This window comes from Colletotrichum lupini, chromosome 4 (assembly GCF_023278565.1).
Source record: "Colletotrichum lupini chromosome 4, complete sequence".
In the NCBI taxonomy this organism is placed as follows: Eukaryota; Fungi; Ascomycota; class Sordariomycetes; order Glomerellales; family Glomerellaceae; genus Colletotrichum; species Colletotrichum lupini.
In genome coordinates this window covers 7,122,826-7,145,774 of record NC_064677.1, presented here as the reverse complement: position 1 = coordinate 7,145,774, position 22,949 = coordinate 7,122,826, and the positions used below count along the sequence as shown (strand labels likewise).

Here is a 22,949-nt window from a genome sequence, read left to right as displayed (position 1 = left end):
GTCATGTGATGGATGCAAACTCGGGCTCGATTTGCGAGCAGGTGGGAGGGCTCTGGCCTACTGACTTGTGCTGACTATGTGGACTTCATGTTATGTGAATGCCTGGCAGACGGGCGGCCCAGATGTGCGTTTGCTTCTGCACCACCCCACATGGCTGCCGGATCCCGGCCGTTGGTGTTATTTCTCCAACTGTGCGAGACCAGCGGGCGGGGAAAATGGATGTCCTGTTCTCCTAACGCGTGAGGGGTGTTCGACCCAGGATAGAGGGTCAGTATTGCACTCCTTCCTGCGCCATAGCACGTGGCGCAACTTGGAAGTCGGAAAGACTGGGAGTATGGGGGTCCCGCATGTCTAAGGAGAAGCACGATCTCTCCGGATGTCTACTGGGCAGAAAATTTGCTCGTGGTTGAAGAAAGAAGAAGGGCAGGAATTGTGTGGCGCTTCTCTCAGTTGCGTGGCCTACTTCCAGCGAGCGGGTTTGCAGGACGATGATTCGATGAACTCTGGGACTGTGTGGACTGCTCCGTGGTTGGCTCGGCTCCAAAGTCCTCTTGCTTCCATCAGCCACATGTCGGAGGAAGTGCCGGATAGTTTGCCAGGGCCGGTGGGGCCGGGGCCGGGGCCGGGCCGGAAACTGGAATTGGCAGCTTCCCGCTATAATTGGATATTGAAGGGCAGCTTGGGGATTTCACTTGAGTCGAATGGCAGTTTCATGAACATGACCTTGACATTCGTTTGTTCCCTAGTACTCTCTGTTCAATGTCTTCAAACTTCATCGTTCGACTGGGAAGTTTGAACCTCTAGATGGAACTCAGGCCAACAAGTTTCTTGGGAAGCAACAATTTTGGTATTTTGTGGCTGGACTCAAATAGCATTTCCTGCTTCATTTCATTGATCAAAATGGGTCTGAACATGTAAGGACTTATTTCCAAGATGAAGTCTGGGTGTCCAACCAAGGCACCATAACATCCACGACGCCCTGCAAGTTCTCAGGGAACAGCGCGTGAGAAGCATCTTCAACAAAGACAACAGTGGACCGGTTGCCCACCAGCCCAGTCGTGTAGTTCCACTGGTCCTCCCTCCTCCACGGGTCCAATGTTGCGATGACGTCCAAGATCTGAGTAGTGTTGCTGCCGATTGTGGTGCTCGTAGGAGCGCCAGTCACGGAGCCCATAGCCTCAGGGAACCAACCCGTCAACCATAGGGAGGCATTGTGTCCGGGAGCAAAGTAACCCAGCTCCAAAGCAGCGAGACGTTCCTCTACGGAGTACGTATAGTTGCTCGCAATGTTGGCCGTAGCTGCGATGGTGGCATTGGTGTTGATGCCGGTGTTGATGCACGCCAAGACGATCGAAGGCACCTTTTCCGGGTAGGCGGCGGCCATGTTCTTCGCCATACGTTGTCCGGCGGCATGGCCAAGTACCACAGCCTTTCCATTGCCAAAGGTATCAATGACCGAGACGAGGTCAGCGCCTACCTCGGCCCAAGTGGTAACGATGGGGCCGGTAGATTCGCCCATGCCTCGGGGTTGAGGACGCAAGACGTGGTAGCCCGCGTCAGCGAGGGCGGTCGAAAACTCGTGGAAATCGTCGATGCTGTCCCGGGCATAAGAAGGCCAGACAAGCAGTGACGGGCCATCTCCCTCGACGAGGACCTGGATGGTGTTGTTTGATGATCCAGTGAGGTATTTTGTGGTGTATCCGGCGGATGCCAGGCCCAGCAGAGCGGAGGAAGCAAGAAGAGTATTGATATACATCGTGATACAGCCTCCTTTTTCTTTCAGACAAGCTTATAAGATTCGAATTTTGAACGAATGACAGAATTTTTGCCAAATGTACGGCTATAGTTAAGAGAATGTTGAGTGACTGATGAATGATGTGGTGCAGGAGGTTCTGCAGCGGACGATCAGAGGCATGATATATACAGAAACAGAATCCATAGTGCTGCCTCCCACTTCACCGGGAGTTGAAAAGCTTCAGTCGGGACCCCTGAGCTTTCTTACGACTATTATCCGTTCTGCACCGCAAATCCCACAGATTAGAGTTTGCAGACTTCTTGGCATTTAAACATGGTGGCGGTACTACCGATCTGTCACGTAACAGGGATAGTAATCGCACCTCACAAAGTGCCCGTCACGTGCTGAATCACGTGTCTATCTCAGATATCGTGTATATAGACCTTCTCCTTTTGTCTATTTCCACTTTGATAGTTAAGCCACTTTTACCACACTCCGTATGCCCATTGCTGCGTGCCATAACTCGTGACACGATCTGTGCGACGTCGGCATCTTGAATGCGTAGCACCTGAAAAAACGAAAACCTCCTTAATCTACCAAAGATCGTGTCTTCTCGGACATGCCATAATTACGCAGTGAGTGGCGCACACCGAGTGGTACATGTTAGTTTCGAATGCTTCATTATCGGGTTCGAAAGGTTCGGTAACGTCACCACAACTTAACTTCATATCACAATCCCCCGAATCACTCTGAAGTAGTTTCAATTGATACTTATTCTGAAGCTACTAGCAAGCGATAGTATCGAAGGAGCCCGAAGCTGACAATTTTCATTGATATATCGGCAAATGCATCCCAAAGACGTTCTCAACGGATAACTCACAACTATGAAGGCTGCATTTGGGGATCGAAAACACTCAAAACTCCGTCAACTTATGAATAGCGATTGAAAGGTCAGCAGCCAGTTCATCCCAGCATATCAAGTACTCTAGTCATCAAAAGCCCGGCCGCCAAGACCTGAGAAGCCGGTATAGCGCCCCTTTCCGTTCAATTATTCTCCCACATACCGGGACGGAATTGATTGAGTTTCTCTATGCATTCATTTCGAGCATGGCCATTGCGGCGGGCGGCCGGTAGGCCACGCCATCCCGCGGAGGTTTAAACTTCAAATACACGTATTTGCCCCGTGCCGCCCGGAGACACGAGTCGTGCTCTCAACGGACAGTATATAAAACACTGCTCGTATGCTGTCAGTAACACCGCTAAGTTAGAAATGCGGACAGAAAGGAATTTTCGACGTCGGATCACTGGCAATGGCTGACATATAGTTAGCACTCGCCTCTCTCAGCTCAGGTCCTTGATTCCGAGCCGAATAAGATTATGAGTCCCATGGTTTCTCTTCGTTGAGAGTGTTGATAAACTTTTGACACAAATTCATTTGATGTACAACAACTCTTCATTCTTATTTCAACATCTCGTTTAGTTGTCGTTTGGTGGTTTAGTACTTGACTGAAATTCTAAACTGATGAAGACAAGCAGTATGAGCGTCTAAGGAAGTCAAATTTGCCGCTTTTGAATCATCATCCAGTAATAGGTTTAAGACTCACACCTCTACAGTCTAGAAGGGTGGGGGACGGGACAAAGGGGGGGGGTGTGGGGTTCGATGCAATAAATGTGTTGACGGTAGTAAAGGTGGACTTGGAAGTTGGCATGAGCATCACTTCCACCCACTGCACCTATTTTTCACTAGGAAGGAATCGATGGGCTCCACCCATTTCTCCTTCCTTCCAAAAGCCGACGCACTACCAATGAAAAGGTTACTAAGTTTCGTACAGATCGAAAGTTTGCCCTGATGATGTCTATAATTACAAAGTCCGATCATCAGAGGAGTATGAATTCCGGAAGCGAGCGTGCTCCAGCTTCATAGACATCGCAGTGATTAAACATCCATGGCTCGAGAAATCCTACTATAATTGAAGTCTTCCGAACAGGCAAACTTGCAAAGTTCTAGGTGCAGGAAACCTCGAGCCTGGGCTACGTCTTCGATTTAGATACGTTGATTACCTTACCTTGCTAAGAATACTTTGCTTGTAGAGTTGAATGTGCGAGCACGTGGTACAGCCGCAGGACAAGGGTGTCATCTACTAACAAAGATCGAGCATTATTCATTCGCATGGTTTGATAGTGGTACATGACTTTGATAATACATTTGAATGTTCGTACACGTAAATCTATGGTCCCCCCATCTATGGCCGACCGGCCCGATCCCAGAAGCCAGTAGCTGTAGAAGCCTCGGCAGCTCGATATTACTCCCAACACCGAAGCGCCCGCTGTAGAATCCCAAGTTCCAATCGCATACAATTCGTGTCTGTTTTCTTTCCCTTTCTCTCATTCAAGCCAATTCTTGTTCCCTCCGCGCTTTAGCAATCGCGCGCTTCCCCAGCCGCGTGAGCTCCGCAACGAAATCGTCCACGATCTTGACGTGGGCGACCTCGTTCGGCGTCAGGTGGCGATTCCGCATGCTCTCGACGAGTTTCGGAACCGAGTTGAAGAGCTCGATGTCTTCTTCGGATTGGGGATTCAGGGGTTGCAGGAGGAGATTGCAAAATATTGTGAGGATTGCTGACATGGGGTAGAATACCACCATCCTGGGCGCGTCCGGTGTTAGCAAACAAGGTTGGACTTTCCACGGGAGCCTTCAGGCTTCAGTCCAGGGTAGACAACTCACCAGAATGCCACTTGTTCCACGCCATGGATGGCTGCTTTGAGGAAGTAGAGAGTAGATCGGCTGGCCTGTACGGAGAGGGCCTGACTCGAACTGACGCCCTCCAACCCACTGCCTTCGCCGCTTGCCCAACAGCGACATCTCCCACTTGCTCGGTGTATCATTGCCATCAAGTAATGATACTCGAAGTGCAGAATTATCTCCTCCATCCCTAGCCGTCCCTTCCTCACGACCGCCGTGCCCCGAGGGAAGGTCAACGTCGGCCTATAGGACAGTGGAACCGACGTCCGCCATCGTTCCAGCTCATCATCGAGTTCGCGGATATCCCTAAGCAGTTCTGCGTCGCCCTTCTTTAGGGCCGACTGCGAGTACAATCTCGTTGAGATCTGAGATTTGATAATCGTCAACTGCAGGGAGTCGGGTGCGAGAGCCGACGTGATTGTTGCCTCGTCGAGAAAGGACGGTGAGCCGCCCGTGAGGTCATCTATACTCCGGATCCACCAATCCATCTTTGGCAAAGTCAGGTCGCAATGTTCATCATGGATGCTGGGAGGTTGCCCTGTTCGGAGGGATATATCCTTATCGAGCTTGAAGGACAACCAGAAAAGTCTGCGTAATTGATTCCTCACTCGTGAGGTGTGGTCGTCCTCGGCTTGGGGCGTCTGGCATGGAGTTGGACGGCTTGATCCGGGCTCGAGGTGTCCGCCAAGCATGAATAACACTCGACATGTGGCGGACTGGAACATGGCACCTTGTTGCAGATGGCCGCAGAAGAGGTGGTACATGCCCTATGATAAGAAATGTCAGCAAGGTTCTGAGTTGCAGTTGCGACGAAACATAGTGCTGACCAGCATGAAGACTGTCTCGAGAGCAGTGATGTTGGTACCCTGCAGAATGACTGCTACCAGTCTCTGGGCGGCGCCGGCACATGCCTCACCATCAATCTCGGGTGTAGAGTTCCATTCTCCCTGAAAGAGGGAAACTACAGCGAAGAAGGCAAAGACACATGCCTTTGCCGTCACGGACTCGAGAGATGGGCTACCGTCAGCTTGCTCATAGGCCAGCTCGATTGTCTCTTGGAAGAGGACGAAGTCGATTACTGGAAACGATAAGCCGAACTGGGATGCTCGGAAGAGAGCGAGATACTCTTCAACAACTGTCCTATCGGGCAGCTCTCCACTAGCGTTCCCTTCTGGGAAGTCTATGAAGATTGGGACTGGGTGTTGTGTCTGCCATAGAGGACCCATTCCAAATAGGGTTTGGAACGAGGCATCCTCTCCAGCCCGAGAGCGAATCCACTCTTGGCCGTCGGCAGAAAAGAAAGGGATGCCATTGTAGGAGCTGACATCGCCCAGATAGTAACCGGCAAAGTGCAGCTTCCCCACGGTTGCACCGGAAGCAGCCCGGGCTGATGAGTCATAAGATCGGCCTTGGGTTGTGTCCGGATTACCGTCGGCGGCCGGCGGATCCGGGCCAACAGTTGACATGGGCGCCGAGGATGACGATGGGGAGGCAGTGGATTCGTCCCGCGGCCCTCCCTCCTCCACCCCTGCATCTTGGTTCCGCCGAGCCGCCTCCAAGGCCTTCTCAATACGGTTGAGGCGTTCAACTAGGTCTTTTTCTGATCCCGCCCTGCACAGGTCGTAAATCTTTTTGTCAGTCTTGGCTGCTTTCCCATTGCACACATTACTCAACTTTCCCGAACGGGTGGGTACCTTTCAGGGGTGATCCACGGGAACGGAGACGGGGGATCGGAGGGGCGGAGACTCTCTCTTTCTCTCACCTCGCTGTAGCCACACGCTTCTTCACCTTGGTGGCCCGGTTGAACGTGCAAGCCATTCCATGGTGCTTACACCAGTTGCATTGTGGGACTGCTCCATCACACTGAATCTATCAAAGTTGGAGAAAAACACAAAAGATCAGCATTATGTATGCGGTGTAAGACAACAACTCTTCTCCAACTCAACCTGAAGACGGGCCGGAAATCATACCTTTCGCCTGTGACAGGAATCACACGCTCTCTTCCTCATGTTGGCCTCTGATTCGACGGGAGGCCGCCGCTCAACGCGGCACGCAGCTCTTTCCAAGGAGGGAATAGAACAATTGAAAGGAAAACAGAATCAGCCGCGTCGGGAAGATAGCCGATTTGGCAGCGTATGCGTCTCTCACGCCAAAATGATGGAGGAATTGGCTGACACTGGGCTGTCGTTCCCGCCTTTGGTTGATGTATCGGAATCCCCGCTGACTCAGCGGCATCTTGCCCTTCGTGACTAAGCGGCGAAGATAAAAAGCGGATAGACCTTAATTGTTTCTCCGTGTTTGATTGGTTCTGAACATCAAACCTTGACCCAAAACTTCAGGCGACTCCACCGTCATCTCCAACGCTAACGCCCGTGCCCGGCGCTTCGACACACGCCGCGCCGACCACGTCGGGGATTTGACACCATCCACACCGGTCCAAGCTTGCACCGTGGCACCCCCATTGTCTCCAAGGACATTTCGCTTTTGACGAACTCGCCGCTGAGTCAGCGGTCAAGATCTAATCAATGACACGTTTGGTCCGATCTTAGACACCAGATTATGAGGCTCTCGGAGACTATTCTAGGGATGGACCCAGTCTGCCGGCTCTGGGCCCAGCTCTGGCCCATGGCATCCCGCACACCTCGGACAGGGTCCAACGCCGAAGGAGCCACATGCCACGACGTTAGTTGACGTGAATTGCAGGGTTCGTCCAACAAACAATTTTGTTTTTTCATCCTCTTATCAAGTCACAGGTGGGACGAAAATCACATTATTCAGCGGGCCAAGCATCCAGAGACCGTGTTACCACGCAGACTGCGCGCACTTTCGGACTATAGCATGGGGTTCCAGAAGCTTTTTCATCCGCACATCTCGTCATCATGGACGGGATGATGGGATACCTGGGACGCCTAAGACGCCTTGTTGCCAATGACCAATGGCCACTATGACCTGTCTGTCTACCACCATCTCTCCGCAGGGCCCGATGGCGGGTCCGTATTATACGATCAAGGGGGTTGCACAGAGATCTCAGGTCGTAATGAATCGGCATCCCGTCAGTCCCCTTGAAGCCGAAACCGACTTGGCTTTCCAAGTCCGGCCGGAGCTAAGGGGCAAATGGGGATAACAAAAGCAAGTCGACAACAAATAAGTGGCCCGGCACCCTGGATATACATACTCACTATAAGCTTCTGTCACAACCTTCTTCTTCTTGTCACTGTCTTCTCTCCTTAATGGTGACCTTTCACACCTGACACCAAAAAGAGATACCATCAAAGCTCTTCGTCAACACGTGGCAGGCATCATGGAGTCCGATGGCACGCTGGGAGGCGGCTCAAACTACGAGCAGTCTCTCGAACTTAGCAACATCCCCGACGATACCACATGGGCCCTCAAACACAAGGTCGAAGCAGTTCGACAAAGGGATGAACGCTCAGGATTCCCCGCCCGCGAGCTGGGCGTGACATGGAAGAACCTCACGGTCCAGGCCGTCAGCGCCGATGCGTCGCTTCACGAGAACGTCATTTCCCAGTTCAACATTCCCAAACTCGTCAAGGAGTCTCGCCACAAGCCTCCTCTGAAGACCATTTTGGATAACACACACGGCTGTGTCAAGCCCGGCGAGATGCTCCTGGTCCTCGGCCGCCCAGGATCAGGATGCACGACGTTGCTCAACATGTTGGCGAACCACCGCCGAGGATACACTTCAGTCACTGGCGATGTCCACTACGGCTCCATGCCCGCAGAGGAAGCACAGCAATATAGGGGACAAATCGTCATGAACACTGAGGAGGAACTCTTCTTCCCAACCCTGACCGTGGGCCAGACCATGGACTTTGCAACTCGCCTCAAGATCCCTTTCAACCTTCCCGAAGGGGTTGCCTCCAACGAGGAGCTGCGTCAGGAGAACCGAGATTTCCTGCTGGAGTCTATGGGAATCCAGCACACATTCGACACCAAGGTCGGAAACGAATTCGTGCGAGGTGAGTAGCTCAAACTATTGAAACCTTTGAGGTAACCTCGACTGACTCTTCACAGGTGTGTCCGGAGGAGAGCGGAAGCGTGTGTCCATCATTGAGTGTATGGCGACGAGAGGATCAGTCTTCTGCTGGGATAACAGTACCCGTGGCTTGGACGCCAGCACGTAAGTCTCTACCGAACTCTCTCGTATCCAAGATTCTTCAGAGGTAGGCTTCGAGAGAGCAACAATCATGTACGCTGACCATCTTCCTAGGGCCCTCGAATATACCAAGGCGGTCCGTGCCATGACCGACGTCCTCGGTCTCGCATCCATCGTCACCCTTTACCAAGCAGGCAACGGCATCTACAACCTCTTCGACAAGGTTCTCGTCCTCGATAACGGCAAGGAGATGTACTACGGGCCCATGAAGGAGGCCAGACCCTTCATGGAGCAGCTTGGTTTCATCTGCTCCGACGGCGCCAACGTCGCTGATTTCCTCACCGGTGTCACCGTTCCTACGGAAAGAGCAATCCAACCAGGAAAGGAAAAGACCTTCCCTCGCACAGCTGAAGCTCTGAGAACCGCGTACGAAAAGTCAGACATCTATCCCCGGATGATTGCCGAATACGACTTCCCAACCCTGGAGGAGACCAAGGAGAAGACGAGACTATTCCAACAAGGCGTCGCAGGCGAGAAGCACAAGCAGCTTCCTACCAACAGCGCTCTCACGACAAGTTTCTATACCCAGGTCAGGGCCTGCATCACCAGACAATATCAAATTCTCTGGGGTGACAAAGCGACTTTCATCATCACGCAGGTGTCCACCTTGGCTCAAGCTCTCATCGCCGGTTCCCTCTTCTACCAGGCTCCCAACACATCTGGCGGTCTCTTCCTCAAGGGCGGTGCCCTCTTCTTCGCTCTCCTCTTCAACAGTCTGCTGTCGATGTCCGAAGTCACCAACTCCTTCACCGGTCGTCCTGTCTTGATCAAGCATAAGTCCTTCGCATACTACCACCCTGCCGCTTTCTGTATTGCGCAGATTGCCGCTGACATCCCGGTTATCCTGTTCCAAATTTCGGTCTTCTCCATTGTGCTCTATTTCATGGTCGGACTGAAGACGTCGGCTGCGGCGTTCTTCACCTTCTGGGTTGTCGTCGTGGCAACCACCATGGTATGAAGCGCCCCATTCTTCCTTTTTTCTCTTGAACTTCTCACTGACTCAACTTAGTGTATGACTGCCATGTTCCGCTCCATCGGTGCCGGCTTCACGACCTTCGATGGCGCGTCAAAAGCCTCAGGTTTCATGGTCACTGCGTTGATCATGTATTGTGGTTACATGATTCAGAAGTCCCAGATGCATCCGTGGTTCGTCTGGATCTTCTGGATCAACCCTCTGGCATATGCCTTCGATTCCCTCATGTCGACCGAGTTCTACGGACAATTGATTCCCTGTGTCGGACCCAACCTGGTTCCGAACGGCCCAGGATATACCGACTCTGCTCATCAGTCGTGTGCCGGTGTTGCCGGCGCCATTCAGGGTTCAACCACCCTCACCGGCGACCAGTACCTTTCTGCCCTGTCCTACAGCCACAGCCACGTCTGGAGAAACTTCGGCATCGTCTGGGCCTGGTGGGTTCTCTTCGTCGTCCTCACCATCGTCTCCACCTCGAGATGGCGCTCTTCCGTCGAGGGCGGAGCATCTCTGCTAATCCCCCGAGAGAACGCCCACATCACCAAGGCCATCCGCGACGACGAGGAAGCCCAGTCATCCGAGGAGACTGCCGCCGAGAACGGCAAGAGCGACAACGAGAAGCAGGACAGCAGCAGCAATGACGACAACCTCGTCCGTAACACCTCCATCTTCACCTGGAAGAACCTTACCTACACCGTCAAGACCCCCTCTGGAGACCGCGTTCTTTTGGACAATGTCCAGGGATGGGTCAAGCCCGGTATGCTCGGCGCTTTGATGGGCTCCTCCGGTGCCGGAAAGACGACGCTTCTCGATGTCCTCGCCCAGCGCAAGACTGACGGTACCATCCACGGATCCATCATGGTCGATGGTCGCGAACTTCCCATGTCCTTCCAGCGCTCTGCTGGATACTGCGAGCAGCTCGACGTCCACGAGGCTTACGCCACTGTCCGTGAGGCCTTGGAGTTCTCTGCCCTGCTCAGACAAAGCCGCGACACTCCGCGCGCCGAGAAGCTCGCCTACGTCGACACCATCATCAACCTCTTGGAACTTCACGACCTCGCAGATACCCTCATCGGAACCACTGGAAACGGCCTGTCCGTCGAACAGCGAAAGCGCGTCACTATTGGCGTCGAACTCGTCTCGAAGCCCAGCATTCTCATCTTCCTCGACGAGCCCACTTCCGGATTGGACGGCCAGTCCGCCTTCAACACCGTCCGCTTCCTCCGCAAGCTCGCCGATGTAGGCCAAGCTGTCCTCGTCACCATCCACCAGCCATCCGCCCAGCTCTTCTCCCAGTTCGACACTCTTCTTCTGCTCGCAAAGGGCGGCAAGACTGTCTACTTTGGCGACATTGGCGACAACGCGAAGACCATCCGCGACTACTTTGGCCGCTATGGTGCCCCCTGCCCCGAGGAAGCCAACCCAGCCGAGCACATGATTGACGTCGTCTCGGGCCACCTCTCCAAGGGCAAGGACTGGAATGAAGTCTGGCTCGCCTCGCCCGAGCACGAAAATGTCACAAAGGAACTTGATCACATGATCCAGGACGCCGCTTCCAAACCCCCTGGCACCGTCGACGACGGCCACGAGTTCGCGCTCGCCATCTGGGACCAGATCAAGATCGTCACCCACCGCATGAACGTCTCCCTGTACCGCAACGTCGACTACATCAATAACAAGTTCGCGCTACACATCTTCTCCGCCCTCTTTAACGGCTTCTCCTTCTGGATGATCGGCGACTCGGTTGGCGACATCCAGATGCGTCTCTTCACAATCTTCAACTTCATCTTCGTCGCCCCCGGTGTGCTCGCCCAGGTCCAGCCCCTCTTTATCGACCGCCGCGACATTTTCGAGACCCGCGAGAAGAAGTCCAAGATGTACTCCTGGATCGCCTTCGTCACCGGCTCCATCGTCTCTGAGGTCCCCTACCTCATCATCTGCGCCGTCCTCTATTTCGTCTGCTGGTACTACACCGTCGGCTTCCCCGGCGACTCATCCCGCGCCGGCTCCACCTTCTTCGTCATGCTCATGTACGAGTTCGTCTACACGGGTATCGGCCAATTCATCGCCGCCTACGCCCCCAACGCCGTCTTCGCCTCCCTCGTCAACCCGCTCATCATCGGTATCCTCGTCTCCTTCTGCGGTGTCCTCGTGCCCTACTCCCAGCTCCAGACCTTCTGGAAGTACTGGATGTACTGGCTCAACCCGTTCAACTACCTCATGGGCAGCATGCTCGTCTTCGACATTTGGGGCACAAAGGTGGAATGCAAGAGCAAGGAGTTTGCTCTCTTTGACCCGGTTAACGGCACGACGTGCGCCGAGTACCTGGCAGACTACATGCAGGGCATGGGCTCCAGCAGCAACCTCATCAACCCGGAAGCCACGTCCGGCTGCAGAGTGTGCCAGTACCGCGACGGCAGCGATTACTTGAGGACGATCAACCTGATGGAGTACTACTACGGCTGGCGCGATGCAGCCATTGTTGTCATCTTCGCCATCAGCTCGTATGCCCTGGTGTACCTCCTCATGAAGCTCCGAACCAAGACCTCTAAGAAGGCCGAGTAAACCCCCTCCGCCTCCTCTTTGGCTCTCGAACTTTCATCATCTCTCTCTCACAATATCTCACTATCTCACGCATCTCTCTCTCTCTCTCTCTCTCTCTTATATCACGTTACGCTAGATACCTCGTACGCAGCTGCAGCATCTTAGATTGCACCACTCTCGCGGATAGATCTCGGGATAAAGCAATAGGTGGTCCCCCTGTGTATTTTGTCAATCGTATGCATCTCAGTCAATGCATCAATTTTCTTCTCTCTCATCTAGGGCCGGAGTAGATCTCATCAATGGGATGGTTCAATATTGGGTAAATTTAATAGACATCACGGTCAAATAGAATGGGACAAATCATTGTCAATCATGTCAAGTCATTGTCTAAATCATCCGAGCCTCAAATAGTCCCCATGTCATCATGCAGTGACCCATCGTTCAGAGACTACTAAATGAAAGTGATTGCTGCACAGTGAAAAGGCCGTTTAGGGTCAACTCATCAAATTTGCTTCATTGAAATTCAGTACGCGTAGGGGGCTTCGCCGGCCCCACCTTTCCGAAACGGGCGTGGGGACCTTCACCACACCGCCAACGACATCAAGACACCTCACTCGCACACGGACGTCAAGACCAAAACTCTTGACAGTTCTCAAACCTTGCCTCATATTTTCATCACTCTCCCAAAATCCTCCGAATCAGCAAAAAATGCCTCTTAAAGGAATCTCTCCCGTCATCTCCCCCGACCTCCTCAAGGTCCTAGCCGAGATGGGCCACGGCGACGAAATCGTCCTCGCCGACGCCCACTTCCCCTCCCACTCGATCTGCCCGCCTCACATCCCCGTCCTCAGGGCCGACGGTAAGTCTCCACGATCCATTTGAATCACTTTAAACCTACGTCAATTGTAAGGATTCTGACGACGAGTCAAGGCATCACCGTCTCACGCCTGCTGGCCGGCATCTCCCCACTCCTCGAGCTGGACAACTACGGCGTCGTGCCCGTCATCATGATGGAGGTCGTCAAGGGCGACACCTTTGACGCGAGCGTTGAGTCCGACTTTAGGTCCTCGCTCAAGTACGACGGTGAGATTGAGAAGCTGGAGAGGTTTGCTTTCTACGAGCGGTCCAAGAAGGCGTTTGCCATTGTGGCGACAGGGGAGACCAGGAAGTACGGCAACATTATCCTCAAGAAGGGCGTCACTCCCATCACTGAATAGACTTGTGAATAAGGAATGACTCGATCAATGAAGCAGATACACTTGGCAGTTCAAATGATACCCATCACCACAATTGCATTGACTCCAAGCCAGGAGCTGGAAACAGGGTCGTCAGAGAAACCCGCGAATGCCAAAAAAACGAGCGTCCAATTGTGCTAAGTATACTTACGCTCTAGGCATGCTAAGTAAGTATGCTCGGGCCGTGAAAAGAAGGTAAATAATGATAAAGGCCCCCAAAACGCTGGTTCCAAGACGCATATTTATATTGAAGCCCCCCACCGGAAACTCCGCCGACAGCTCCGGGCCGCCCTAGACCCGGCGGGCCCCCCAGGCCAGAAGTTCCCCCAACCCCCCCGAGCCAGTTTGGCTCCCCCCCGCCGCCGCCCCGCCCACTGCACTCGATCCGTGCCTGAGTTGTCATCGTCAGGTTGAAGCTGAAAGGTAGGGAACTGCGCAGCACTTACTGTTGGGCCGACGAGGGGGACTGGCCCGGTTGAATGGGAGCCGGGTTCCCTTCATTTTCGGCCTGGGTTGCCACCAAGACTTCGGCTTCGTCCCGGGGTGGGCTCCTCGCTATGTTTATATTGAGGCGAATAATCTCCAAAATTCGTCTAGGAATAAGTGTCAGTACCAAATGGAATACTCAAAAGACAAGGGAGAAAGGCAACTGGGGAAGAGATGAGAACCTACTCCATGGTAAATGATGGGGGATGGTAATAGATGTTGGAGATGGCGTAGATGGCGGAGATGGCGATAGTGGATGTTTGTGGAACGAATGTTGGTAGCGAGTGTTGTTGGTTATTGATGGTAACGATTGGAATAACCAAAAAAGCAGCGAGTGTGTGATGTGAATGCTTGAAGAAGAGAAGAAGAAGAAGAGGATTGGGAGAACGGGGGATGGTGTCTTTATAACCCCTTTCTGGCCTGAGCATTCGTCTCCTCGGCACCTTCAGTCCACACCTCCCTGATGGCATTTCAGAGCCGCAAAGGTACAGGACCGTCTGCATCTACACCTTCCGTTCTATCAAGGTACGAGACCTCACAGCGTGCATCCTTTCTCCGTTGGGCCTGCTCTGTCCCTCAGATAACATATAAAATGGAAGCGACCGGACCCAGAAGACATTGTTTTACACCCATCTCATTCTTCACTCTTGCCAATATACCACCCAGCAATACATCATAGTTGCAGCAGTAGCCCAGCTTGTCCCTGCATCGACCCCGACCCCAAAGCACAATCTGAGAGTACGACCTAGAGGCCAAGATTAGAGGAAAGACTTTGTCAACATGTCTCGTCCCTGCACTTCAGCAGACGCTGGTCACGCCACCGACCAGCCTCCTTCTTACGATACGGTTCAGCAGCAGCAAGACCGACAGTTCCAAAACTTCGACTCGAAGGAGTGGGAATGCGTGCCCAAGAACCTCAGCATCATCTACACCCCCGTTCCCATTGGAGCAGGTGCCAATATCAGCAGAAGAGGAATCAGCTGGGAAGCCAGATTCCGAGTAAGAGCCAAAGATCTCCCGCGCCTCATGAGGGAAGGCCTCCACTGGACAGTGGCCAATATTCAACGAGAAGCGGGCTTCTTCGAGCACGAAGCCAAGGAACTTGTCATGAAACAAGCTGGCTGGACCTGCACACGCAACTACTACCTCTCTGACCTCAGCCCGGATCAGAACTGGTCCGCCAAGATGATTGTCTGCGCTCGGGATATCCAGGTCCTCTCGCAGTTTGATATGGCCAAACTTCGGCCTGAGCAAGCGTACACCGCCATCGCATGGAGCAGCTTCCATCCCAGCCATTTCATCTACAACTTTGAGCGTCTGGCTCCAAGCAGAAATTACAATTCGATCTACGACGACATGCCACTGGAAGGATGGTGGCCATGGCCAAAGAGGCAGCCTGACGCTGACGATAAGCCCGATTCAGCTACAAAGAGCTCATAGGAAGGGACTAGGCGTGATATGAGAACGTCCTTCCTCTACACTTGATGATCACAGGGGAAGGCCGTGGCCCGTGGGATCACGCCGGATCTGTTGCATCCTTCGCGAGACAGTTGGCGCGCGGTGGAAGGGGCGGACATCTCGGACTCGATTGGGGGTGGCTTGACGTTAAGGCTACAGTTGATATCTTTGTGCATATCGCGACGGGTTTGCGTGAGAATCAGGGAAAGAGAGAGAGAGGAAGCGATGACAAGCAAAGAAAAAAACTGCAAAAACAACAATGAGCCGACCGATCGAGGAATCGAACTTGGATCCCAAAATAGACAGGAGTCTTCACTGCCTAACCGGGGCCTCTGCAGCCCGATTAACCCCTCGACCATACGGCCCAGATACTTGTTGTTACGATCTGGCGATGATTCATCGGCTATGGAGCCTCGCAGGCGGTCTGGTAGTGTTCTCAGGATGCTTCCTTCCTCAGGCTGAAGGCATAGAATAAACACTCACCCGAATTGTGCATGAGACACTACTAGATATTGAAATTGAATAATCCGTGGCATTCGAGTGAGACGCTTTCCCATCCAAAAGGTCCCATATCCTCGCCGGCTTCTATGTGCTGGTCTTTCCTTCCGTGCCACGTCCCCTTATCCTACCTCTTTCCCAAGAAAAGTGCCTCAAGCACCTAACTCCGGCCATCAAAGCCATACCGGGCAAGCACCGGCCCGCTTTGATAGTAGGTTCCGTCAAGACCGGAGCAGGAGCATGGATGAACTGCAATCTCCCGACCTACACCAACGCGCACTCCTGCCATGCGGTTGATTGTCCCATTGATTCGTGGCAATCCTCCCTTCTCAACACACCTTCCCAATGACAAAGTGACGAGCCCTCAGGATCCCGCATCAGGGGCATTGGGAAACTTAGTGTCGGATTAGAAGTCCAATTCGACCGCGGCATATAGCCGACTGCGCAGGGGCCAATTAGGGGCCCTATTTACGATTATCGTAGCCAGCCTAACCTACGGTTAGAACCTCCTTTTTATACTTACTACGCAGATATTTATATAATTTAATTAATCTCTTTATTAACTACGGTTCGAACTAACTACCTTATTATAAGGATACTAATACTAATTAGTAATTAAATTCTATTATTATAAATTAGTAAAGTATCTCGCTATATAAAAAAAACGACCTCTTAATACCGCACGGGATAGGAGATTCGTACTAATTAACTTTATAAAAGTAAATAAAAAAGGGGGCGATTTTTAAATACCGTACGGAATTAAGTAATTATAGCCCTTTACTATTTATAAGAGGTCGACGTTTACTACGTTAAAATACGTTAATTAATAGAACTACTTAAGTAACTAGCCTTTTACCGTCGCCCCGAGTAGCTTTTTTACTAAACGACTTTTCTATAGCCGGCCCGCGATTAGAAATTAACTAGTTAAATTAATAAAAAGAAATACTTAAGCGATAATTACCTAACCGTAATTAAGTTATAAAAAAGACTACTTAAAAAGATATAAAATAGGGTACTAAGAGGCCGTAAAAAATAAGATTTCTAAAGTATCTAACCCCACTGCGTACGAGCGATAAGTAGGTATTTTTAGTAAGTCCTTAAAATCTACGATTTTATAAAAAAGAGGGCTTAACTTCGTTAATTATACTTAACGGCTTATACGGTTCTTAATAGCTTATATAGCTCCTCTACGAGCCGCCTGGCGTCTACTTTTAACTATTTTTACGGAATATTATTTTAAAAGAGGTAAGTTAAAAAAAGAAGCTATTTAGAGATTATAAAGAGTACGAGGCTTAGGAGGCTAGAAGTATACGGGATAGTAGAAATTAGTAATTAATAAAAATCCTAAGACTAATTACTATATCTTCTTATAGTAATATAAACGTTTACTATTACTATTATAAAAAAGAACTACTAAAACCTACCCTTTTATATTAAATAAAAAGGAGGATTTTAGTAAGTACGATAGCTAGCGATTTAGAAAAGTAGTAGTAATTACTAAAAATAATAAAAACGAGAGTAGTAGCGAGATAGTAAAAAGAAGCGAGAATCTCTTAGACTTTAATAAATTCGTTAAGTAGTAAAAGTACGGATTTATTATAACTAGCGCGCGGATTAAATATATCCCTATTAAAATTAAATACGCTAATAATTATTAATACGGGTATAAGCTAGAGTACGACCCTTAGCGAGTTAGGGTAAAAAAGAAGAGGACGAAACCCGATCTTAAATAGAATCCTAATCCTTTATAAGTAAGTAAATATTAACCTAGACTATTAGGGGACGTAGATATATAGAATCGCGGATTAGCTTAATAATAAGTAAATTAACGTAGTATTAATCTATTTAACTAAGGTCTATAAGAAAAAGGGGCTATAGGGGCAACCCCTATTTTACGAGATCGTAAACGACCTTAGTTACTAACTAAATAAATAGTTCGCGAGCGTAAGCTTAGGAATTATAAAAGTAGTTAATAGATTCTTTTATAAATAAGGGGTATTATTAGCGTAATTATAATTACGAGAGCTATATAAAATACTAATAGCGATAATTATAAAAAAGGAATTCGTATTATAAAACTAGGCATAGGTTAATAGAGCGTATAATCGCTTTAATAAGTTTAGAAAAAAAGTAAACGACTTAAATTTCCTCTTTATAATTACTAACGGAAATTTATCGTCATAAAAAGATATACCGGGGTAAAATATAGTACTAAAAATACGATAATTAATAATTCTACCTATTTCAATCTATAACTCGTTACTGCTACTAATATAAAATTTAGCGCTAATTAGCTAATAAAAAAGGAGGTAAACGACCCGAAGTTATTAATAGTACGCAGCGACGCAGGGATCGTATATAAATACCAAAAATATAATAGTAAATACGAAGTAATTTATAAACCTTAAAAAGATCTTCTTAAAAAAGAAATTATATTCTAGGGGGAAGTATAAAGTTTTATAAAAAACCCTAACGATATTTTACGATTATTACGAAAAAGTCGGAATTAAGGAGTATTAGTACTATTTAGTAATTAATATCGTACTCGTAAGTAAAGCCTTTAATTATTATTACGAAGCGGTACGTAATCTCGATCGAAACGGCTTTTTTAGTATAATTAACGTAATCCGAAGCCGCTTCGAGACTTATAATAAGAATATAGAGCTCCTATTTAAGCTATGAGCGATTTTTTTCGTATTTATAACTAGGATAATAGAGGGTAAATTGCGAGTAGAGATCCTCGAAGAGCTTATTAATCGAATCGATAAGCTAGCGAAAACCTAGCTAAATAAAGGGATAAATAAGCAGAAAGTCGGATATTTTTATATTATAGTTTAGTATATACTAAAAATAAAAATAACTTTATACTAAGTACTTAAAGACTACGAGACGCTCTACTTAAGGCTAAGATTTAGCTTTAATATTAAAGTAAAAATGCCGCGCTAAACTTACTTTTAAATATACAACGGCCCTTATTAATAATATTAAGTTAATTAAACGTATAATAAGAAAAAAAAAGAGGCTAGATATAGTAATTACTAATAAAGAGGCCTAGATTCGTTAAATAGGTAGAGATTTAATTCATAAATAGGGTAATAGAAAAAGTAATACTATATTTATAAAAAGGATAGATATTAGTTAAGTAACTACTCCGAAGAAGAGCGTACTAAATCGTACGAATAGTATAAAAAGTCGAGGGTAGTAAATAGTAAAACTAACCCTCGTTAGTTTAACTAATTCCTTATTATATATAAGGGTAGATCTAGGGGTATAGAACCTAGCGACGGTAACTAAAGTAGCGGCCTAAAGTATATACTCCTTATAAAAGATTCGGAAAATAAGGAAGATCTTACCCCTTATATTAACGAATTAGATTATAACGAAATTAACGATATTAATTACTTTTTTTTTTACCCCGTTAGCTTTTAGAGGATATACGAGGCTAAATAAATAGAGGGTAGTAGAAGCTCTTAATAAGTAGGTTTTTATTTACGGATAGTAAGGGAAGGTCCCTTAAATAACGGATATAGAGGTAGCTAAAAGGGCGAATTTAATAGGGCCGAAGCCTATTTTCTTAATAATTAAGGAGAAGACGCTATCTCTCTTAATATTTAAAAAAAAGGAATATAGTACTAAGTAAATCTAGGGGTAGCTAGAGGGGTCCTTTTTATATTACTTAGATCCTTTAAATACTAAGCTCGTATAGGTATTCTATACGAGCAAAAGGTACGGCCTAAACGATTTTTATAAAATTATCCTAGATACTAGGGTATTATAATAGTTAATTAAAAAAAAAGGGTAATTCTAGGCGCTATAGAAGATCGTACTAGTAATACTTAATATATTAACGGTAAGTATTATGAGGATTAGTTTTGGCTTAAGTAAGGAAATCGTTACCCTAGGTATAGTAAAAGTAAAGACGTACTTCGGAACGATAACTTTTTATATTTTACTTATTAATACCCTATTTTTCTTATATCTAAAAGATATAGATCGACTAAGTATTATATTTAATAATACGAAGAATAGAATCTTTAGTAATAAGTATTTTGAGATAGTTAAACGACGATAGGGGTATGCGTTTATAAAGCTTACTAACGATACGAAGTTAATTAATTACTTAATAGAAAGTAAGCTTAGAAAATTATATTAGAGATTCGGGTACCCGTTAGTTACGAGGCTATATAACCTCTTAAAGTAATTAAGTAATAATAATATCGAAATAGGGGCGCTAAAGTAGTTAACGAAAGTATATTACTAATACTAAATAAATACACAGAGCCTACGTAAATTTAAGTTTTAATTATATAATAAGCTTAACTTTAACTAGGAAATCGTCGTTAATATTTTCTACTTAAATAGTCGGCTAGTACTATATATAATCGACATAGCTATATCTTTTTAAGTAGGGCAATTCCTCTAGGATCTATAAATAAAAATAGTATAGGCAGCCCTATAAAAAAGCTAGATCGATATATACTAAGGACCGCTAAACGGTATTAGAACCGACGCTAGTATTAGCTTTAAGTTAATAAAGTTTAAGGATAATACGACGGCCTGCGGTATATAGCTAAAAGTTATACCTATTAAAGCGTACTATAGTATTAGAAAAGTAAAAAGGGTATACTAGTAATTAAAAAGGGCGTTTAGAATTATTAAAGAGGAAAATCCGGATTTTATTAATAACGAATACTTCTAAATAGTATTTAAATACTATAACGATACTATAGGGCCTAACGGACTTATATTAACGCTATTAGTATTTAGAGTATATTTAAGAACGACTTTAGCCTCGCTACTGTCGCTAGGTATAAGTTAACGAGCCTAAGTAATTAAAAAAGTAATATAGGTACTGCGCGAGGTAAATATAAAAAAGTAAGTTAATAAAGTAATTACTATGCGCAATAGGCCTAATATAAGGGATAATTTAAATATACCGCTAAATTCGGATATATAAATATAGCGCGAAATTACTTAATAATAAGCTGGGCTATATAAGTTAATTTCCGTTAACGAGCGCTCTTCTATAATTACGAGAGATCGCGACTAGCTACTTAAAGTGTTAATTACGGTAGTTAAACCGTATTATATAGATCCTAATAAAGTAATTTCTAACTTATAAAAAGAAAAAGAGCTAGGGGAAACTATATAACCCGTAGTAGAGGTATAGGAAATTATCCTTAACGAAATCGTCGTAGTAGTACTAATAGACGACGAGGAAAAGGAAATTACTAAAAGGGTACTAATACTACTAGCGAAACGTTATAAAAGATTATAATAGTAAGCCCTAACGCGGTAATTTATTACTAGCGACGAGGTAATTAATACTTTTTATATAATAAAAGAAAAAGCCAATTTCGAGCTAGCGGTTAAACTATGTAAAGAAGGCGTAATTATAACTACTAAAAAGCCGTATAAGGGATTAGATCTTATTAAAGTAAATACTCTTCGTAATCGAGGGGTTTATTAATTTATTTTATATAACTTAGAAAAATATATAAACCTCCGTATATTTAAATTACGAATAGTTCGTAAGATTAAAGGGAAAGAAATACCTTAGCTATACGAGAAGTCTAAATACGTAATTTAGGGGTATAGCGATATTAAAAAGGCGACGCTACTTATATAATCGTTTATTATATAGCGCTATAGCTAACGATTAATAATAGTATTAATAGTATTACTATAGAAGAAGGGATACGAAATTTAGAGCCGTAATATTACCTAGGCCTATACTTAATCGGCTATAGGGCTTATAAGGAAAATCCTAGCCTATTTACCGAAAGAAATAGTTAGTAAGTACTTAGAAAGTATAATTATTAAAGTGCTTAAGCTACTATATAGGCTTATAGAATTAGGTACTTATTAATAGGCTACTTATTACGATTTTTATATTAATTAACTATTAATAATTACCTCTACGTACGACCCGTACTTATTAATCGCAGAGTACGAAAGTAATTAATTTAGGATCGTCGGAATATAGACCGACGATATATTAAGCTTATCTAATATTAACTTTATAAAAAAGGAGGATAAGGAGCTTTAAAAAATAAGCTTTATAACGAAGCTAAAAGAGGTCCTTATAATAAATACCCCCTTAGTATTTAATAATAGGATTTTTATAATTAAAAAGGAAACCGTCGTCTTTTAATAAAAGGGGTAGGGTAAGAAGATTAACCTCGTTAATCTAAACGTAACTGACGTTAAGAAGTAATATAAAGCTAAGCTCGTGCGAGGGGTATATATTATAAGTATTTATTAGCCCGAAGTAATTTTTAATTATACTAAAGTAATATAGGTTATAAATCTAACTAAATAAGACGTTAAGGTACTTAATAAGTAGCTTAAGTAGTAATAAACGAATTTTAATCGAGGTCTCGTTTACTACCTAATCGACCTTATAATTAGTAAGCTCTACGTTTTTATTAATAAGTTATTTACGAATAATAACGACCTTACTTCGTAATTAGGGTATATTATTATCTTAGTTAATAAGAGTATAAGTAAGAGCGAATTTATTATATACGGTAATATAATTTACTACTTATTAACTAAAAATAAGTAAGTAATAAGAAATATATTAGCGTTAGAGGTTTATAATATAGTTAATAGCGTTAACCTCTCTTATACGATTTTAACGACGCTAAAGAAGATTATTAATCGAATTAGCTTTTTATTTATTTTAACGGTTATTTATACCGATTCTTACTCGCTATATAAATACCTCGTTAAATTAGGAATAATAAAGGAAAAGAGGCTTATAATCGATATTATAGCCCTTAGTTAATCGTACGAAAGGCGTGAAATACTTAAAATCTATTAGATTAATAATAAAAATAACCTCGTAAACGCTTTTATAAAAGTAGTACTAAATAAGGGATTAGAGTAATTTATAAGTAGTAAAAAAGCTATTATACGAATAGAGGGATAGGTTATATAAAAAAAATAAAGAAAAGGGGGAAAAGGAAATAACTTAGTAAACGGGCCCAAGGTCGAATTATATTTTTAACTATAGCGGTTAAATTAATAAAAAAAAGAGAAAGTTAGTATCGGATTAAAAGTCTAATTTAACTGTAGTATATAGCCGACTACGTAGG

At 46.2% G+C, this 22,949-nt stretch overlaps 6 protein-coding genes across 6 annotated transcripts; 3 read left to right on the top strand and 3 right to left on the bottom strand.

The window, feature by feature from the left end:
- Positions 1–459: 459 nt before the first annotated feature.
- CLUP02_09213 (uncharacterized protein) lies at positions 460–1,756 on the bottom strand (the record flags this gene model as incomplete). The annotated part of the gene is made up of 2 exons (XM_049288192.1): positions 460–654; positions 962–1,756. 2 exons carry the CDS (start codon positions 1,754–1,756, stop codon positions 460–462), a joined length of 990 nt encoding a protein of 329 aa, XP_049145336.1.
- Positions 1,757–1,813: 57 nt separating this feature from the next.
- On the top strand, positions 1,814–3,139 carry CLUP02_09212 (uncharacterized protein; the record flags this gene model as incomplete). The annotated part of the gene is made up of 6 exons (XM_049288191.1): positions 1,814–1,834; positions 1,887–1,978; positions 2,037–2,095; positions 2,676–2,865; positions 2,939–2,981; positions 3,065–3,139. 6 exons carry the CDS (start codon positions 1,814–1,816, stop codon positions 3,137–3,139), a joined length of 480 nt encoding a protein of 159 aa, XP_049145335.1.
- Positions 3,140–4,124: 985 nt separating this feature from the next.
- On the bottom strand, positions 4,125–6,296 carry CLUP02_09211 (fungal specific transcription factor; the record flags this gene model as incomplete). The annotated part of the gene is made up of 4 exons (XM_049288190.1): positions 4,125–4,380; positions 4,461–5,245; positions 5,306–6,089; positions 6,241–6,296. The coding sequence occupies 4 exons, from the start codon at positions 6,294–6,296 to the stop codon at positions 4,125–4,127; spliced, it is 1,881 nt and encodes a 626-aa protein (XP_049145334.1).
- A 189-nt stretch (positions 6,297–6,485) lies between these two features.
- CLUP02_09210 (ABC-2 type transporter) lies at positions 6,486–13,389 on the top strand (the record flags this gene model as incomplete). The annotated part of the gene is made up of 15 exons (XM_049288189.1): positions 6,486–6,723; positions 6,818–6,941; positions 7,028–7,164; positions 7,232–7,321; positions 7,393–7,468; positions 7,536–7,569; positions 7,613–7,668; positions 7,740–8,458; positions 8,514–8,619; positions 8,710–9,607; positions 9,665–12,189; positions 12,360–12,458; positions 12,522–12,611; positions 12,700–13,031; positions 13,103–13,389. 15 exons carry the CDS (start codon positions 6,486–6,488, stop codon positions 13,387–13,389), a joined length of 5,811 nt encoding a protein of 1,936 aa, XP_049145333.1.
- A 309-nt stretch (positions 13,390–13,698) lies between these two features.
- CLUP02_09209 (uncharacterized protein) lies at positions 13,699–14,396 on the bottom strand (the record flags this gene model as incomplete). Its single annotated transcript, XM_049288188.1, has 3 exons — positions 13,699–13,798; positions 13,854–14,000; positions 14,080–14,396. 3 exons carry the CDS (start codon positions 14,394–14,396, stop codon positions 13,699–13,701), a joined length of 564 nt encoding a protein of 187 aa, XP_049145332.1.
- Positions 14,397–14,673: 277 nt separating this feature from the next.
- On the top strand, positions 14,674–15,333 carry CLUP02_09208 (uncharacterized protein; the record flags this gene model as incomplete). Its single annotated transcript, XM_049288187.1, has 1 exon — positions 14,674–15,333. The coding sequence occupies one exon, from the start codon at positions 14,674–14,676 to the stop codon at positions 15,331–15,333; it is 660 nt and encodes a 219-aa protein (XP_049145331.1).
- Between the last annotated feature and the right edge of the window lie 7,616 nt (positions 15,334–22,949).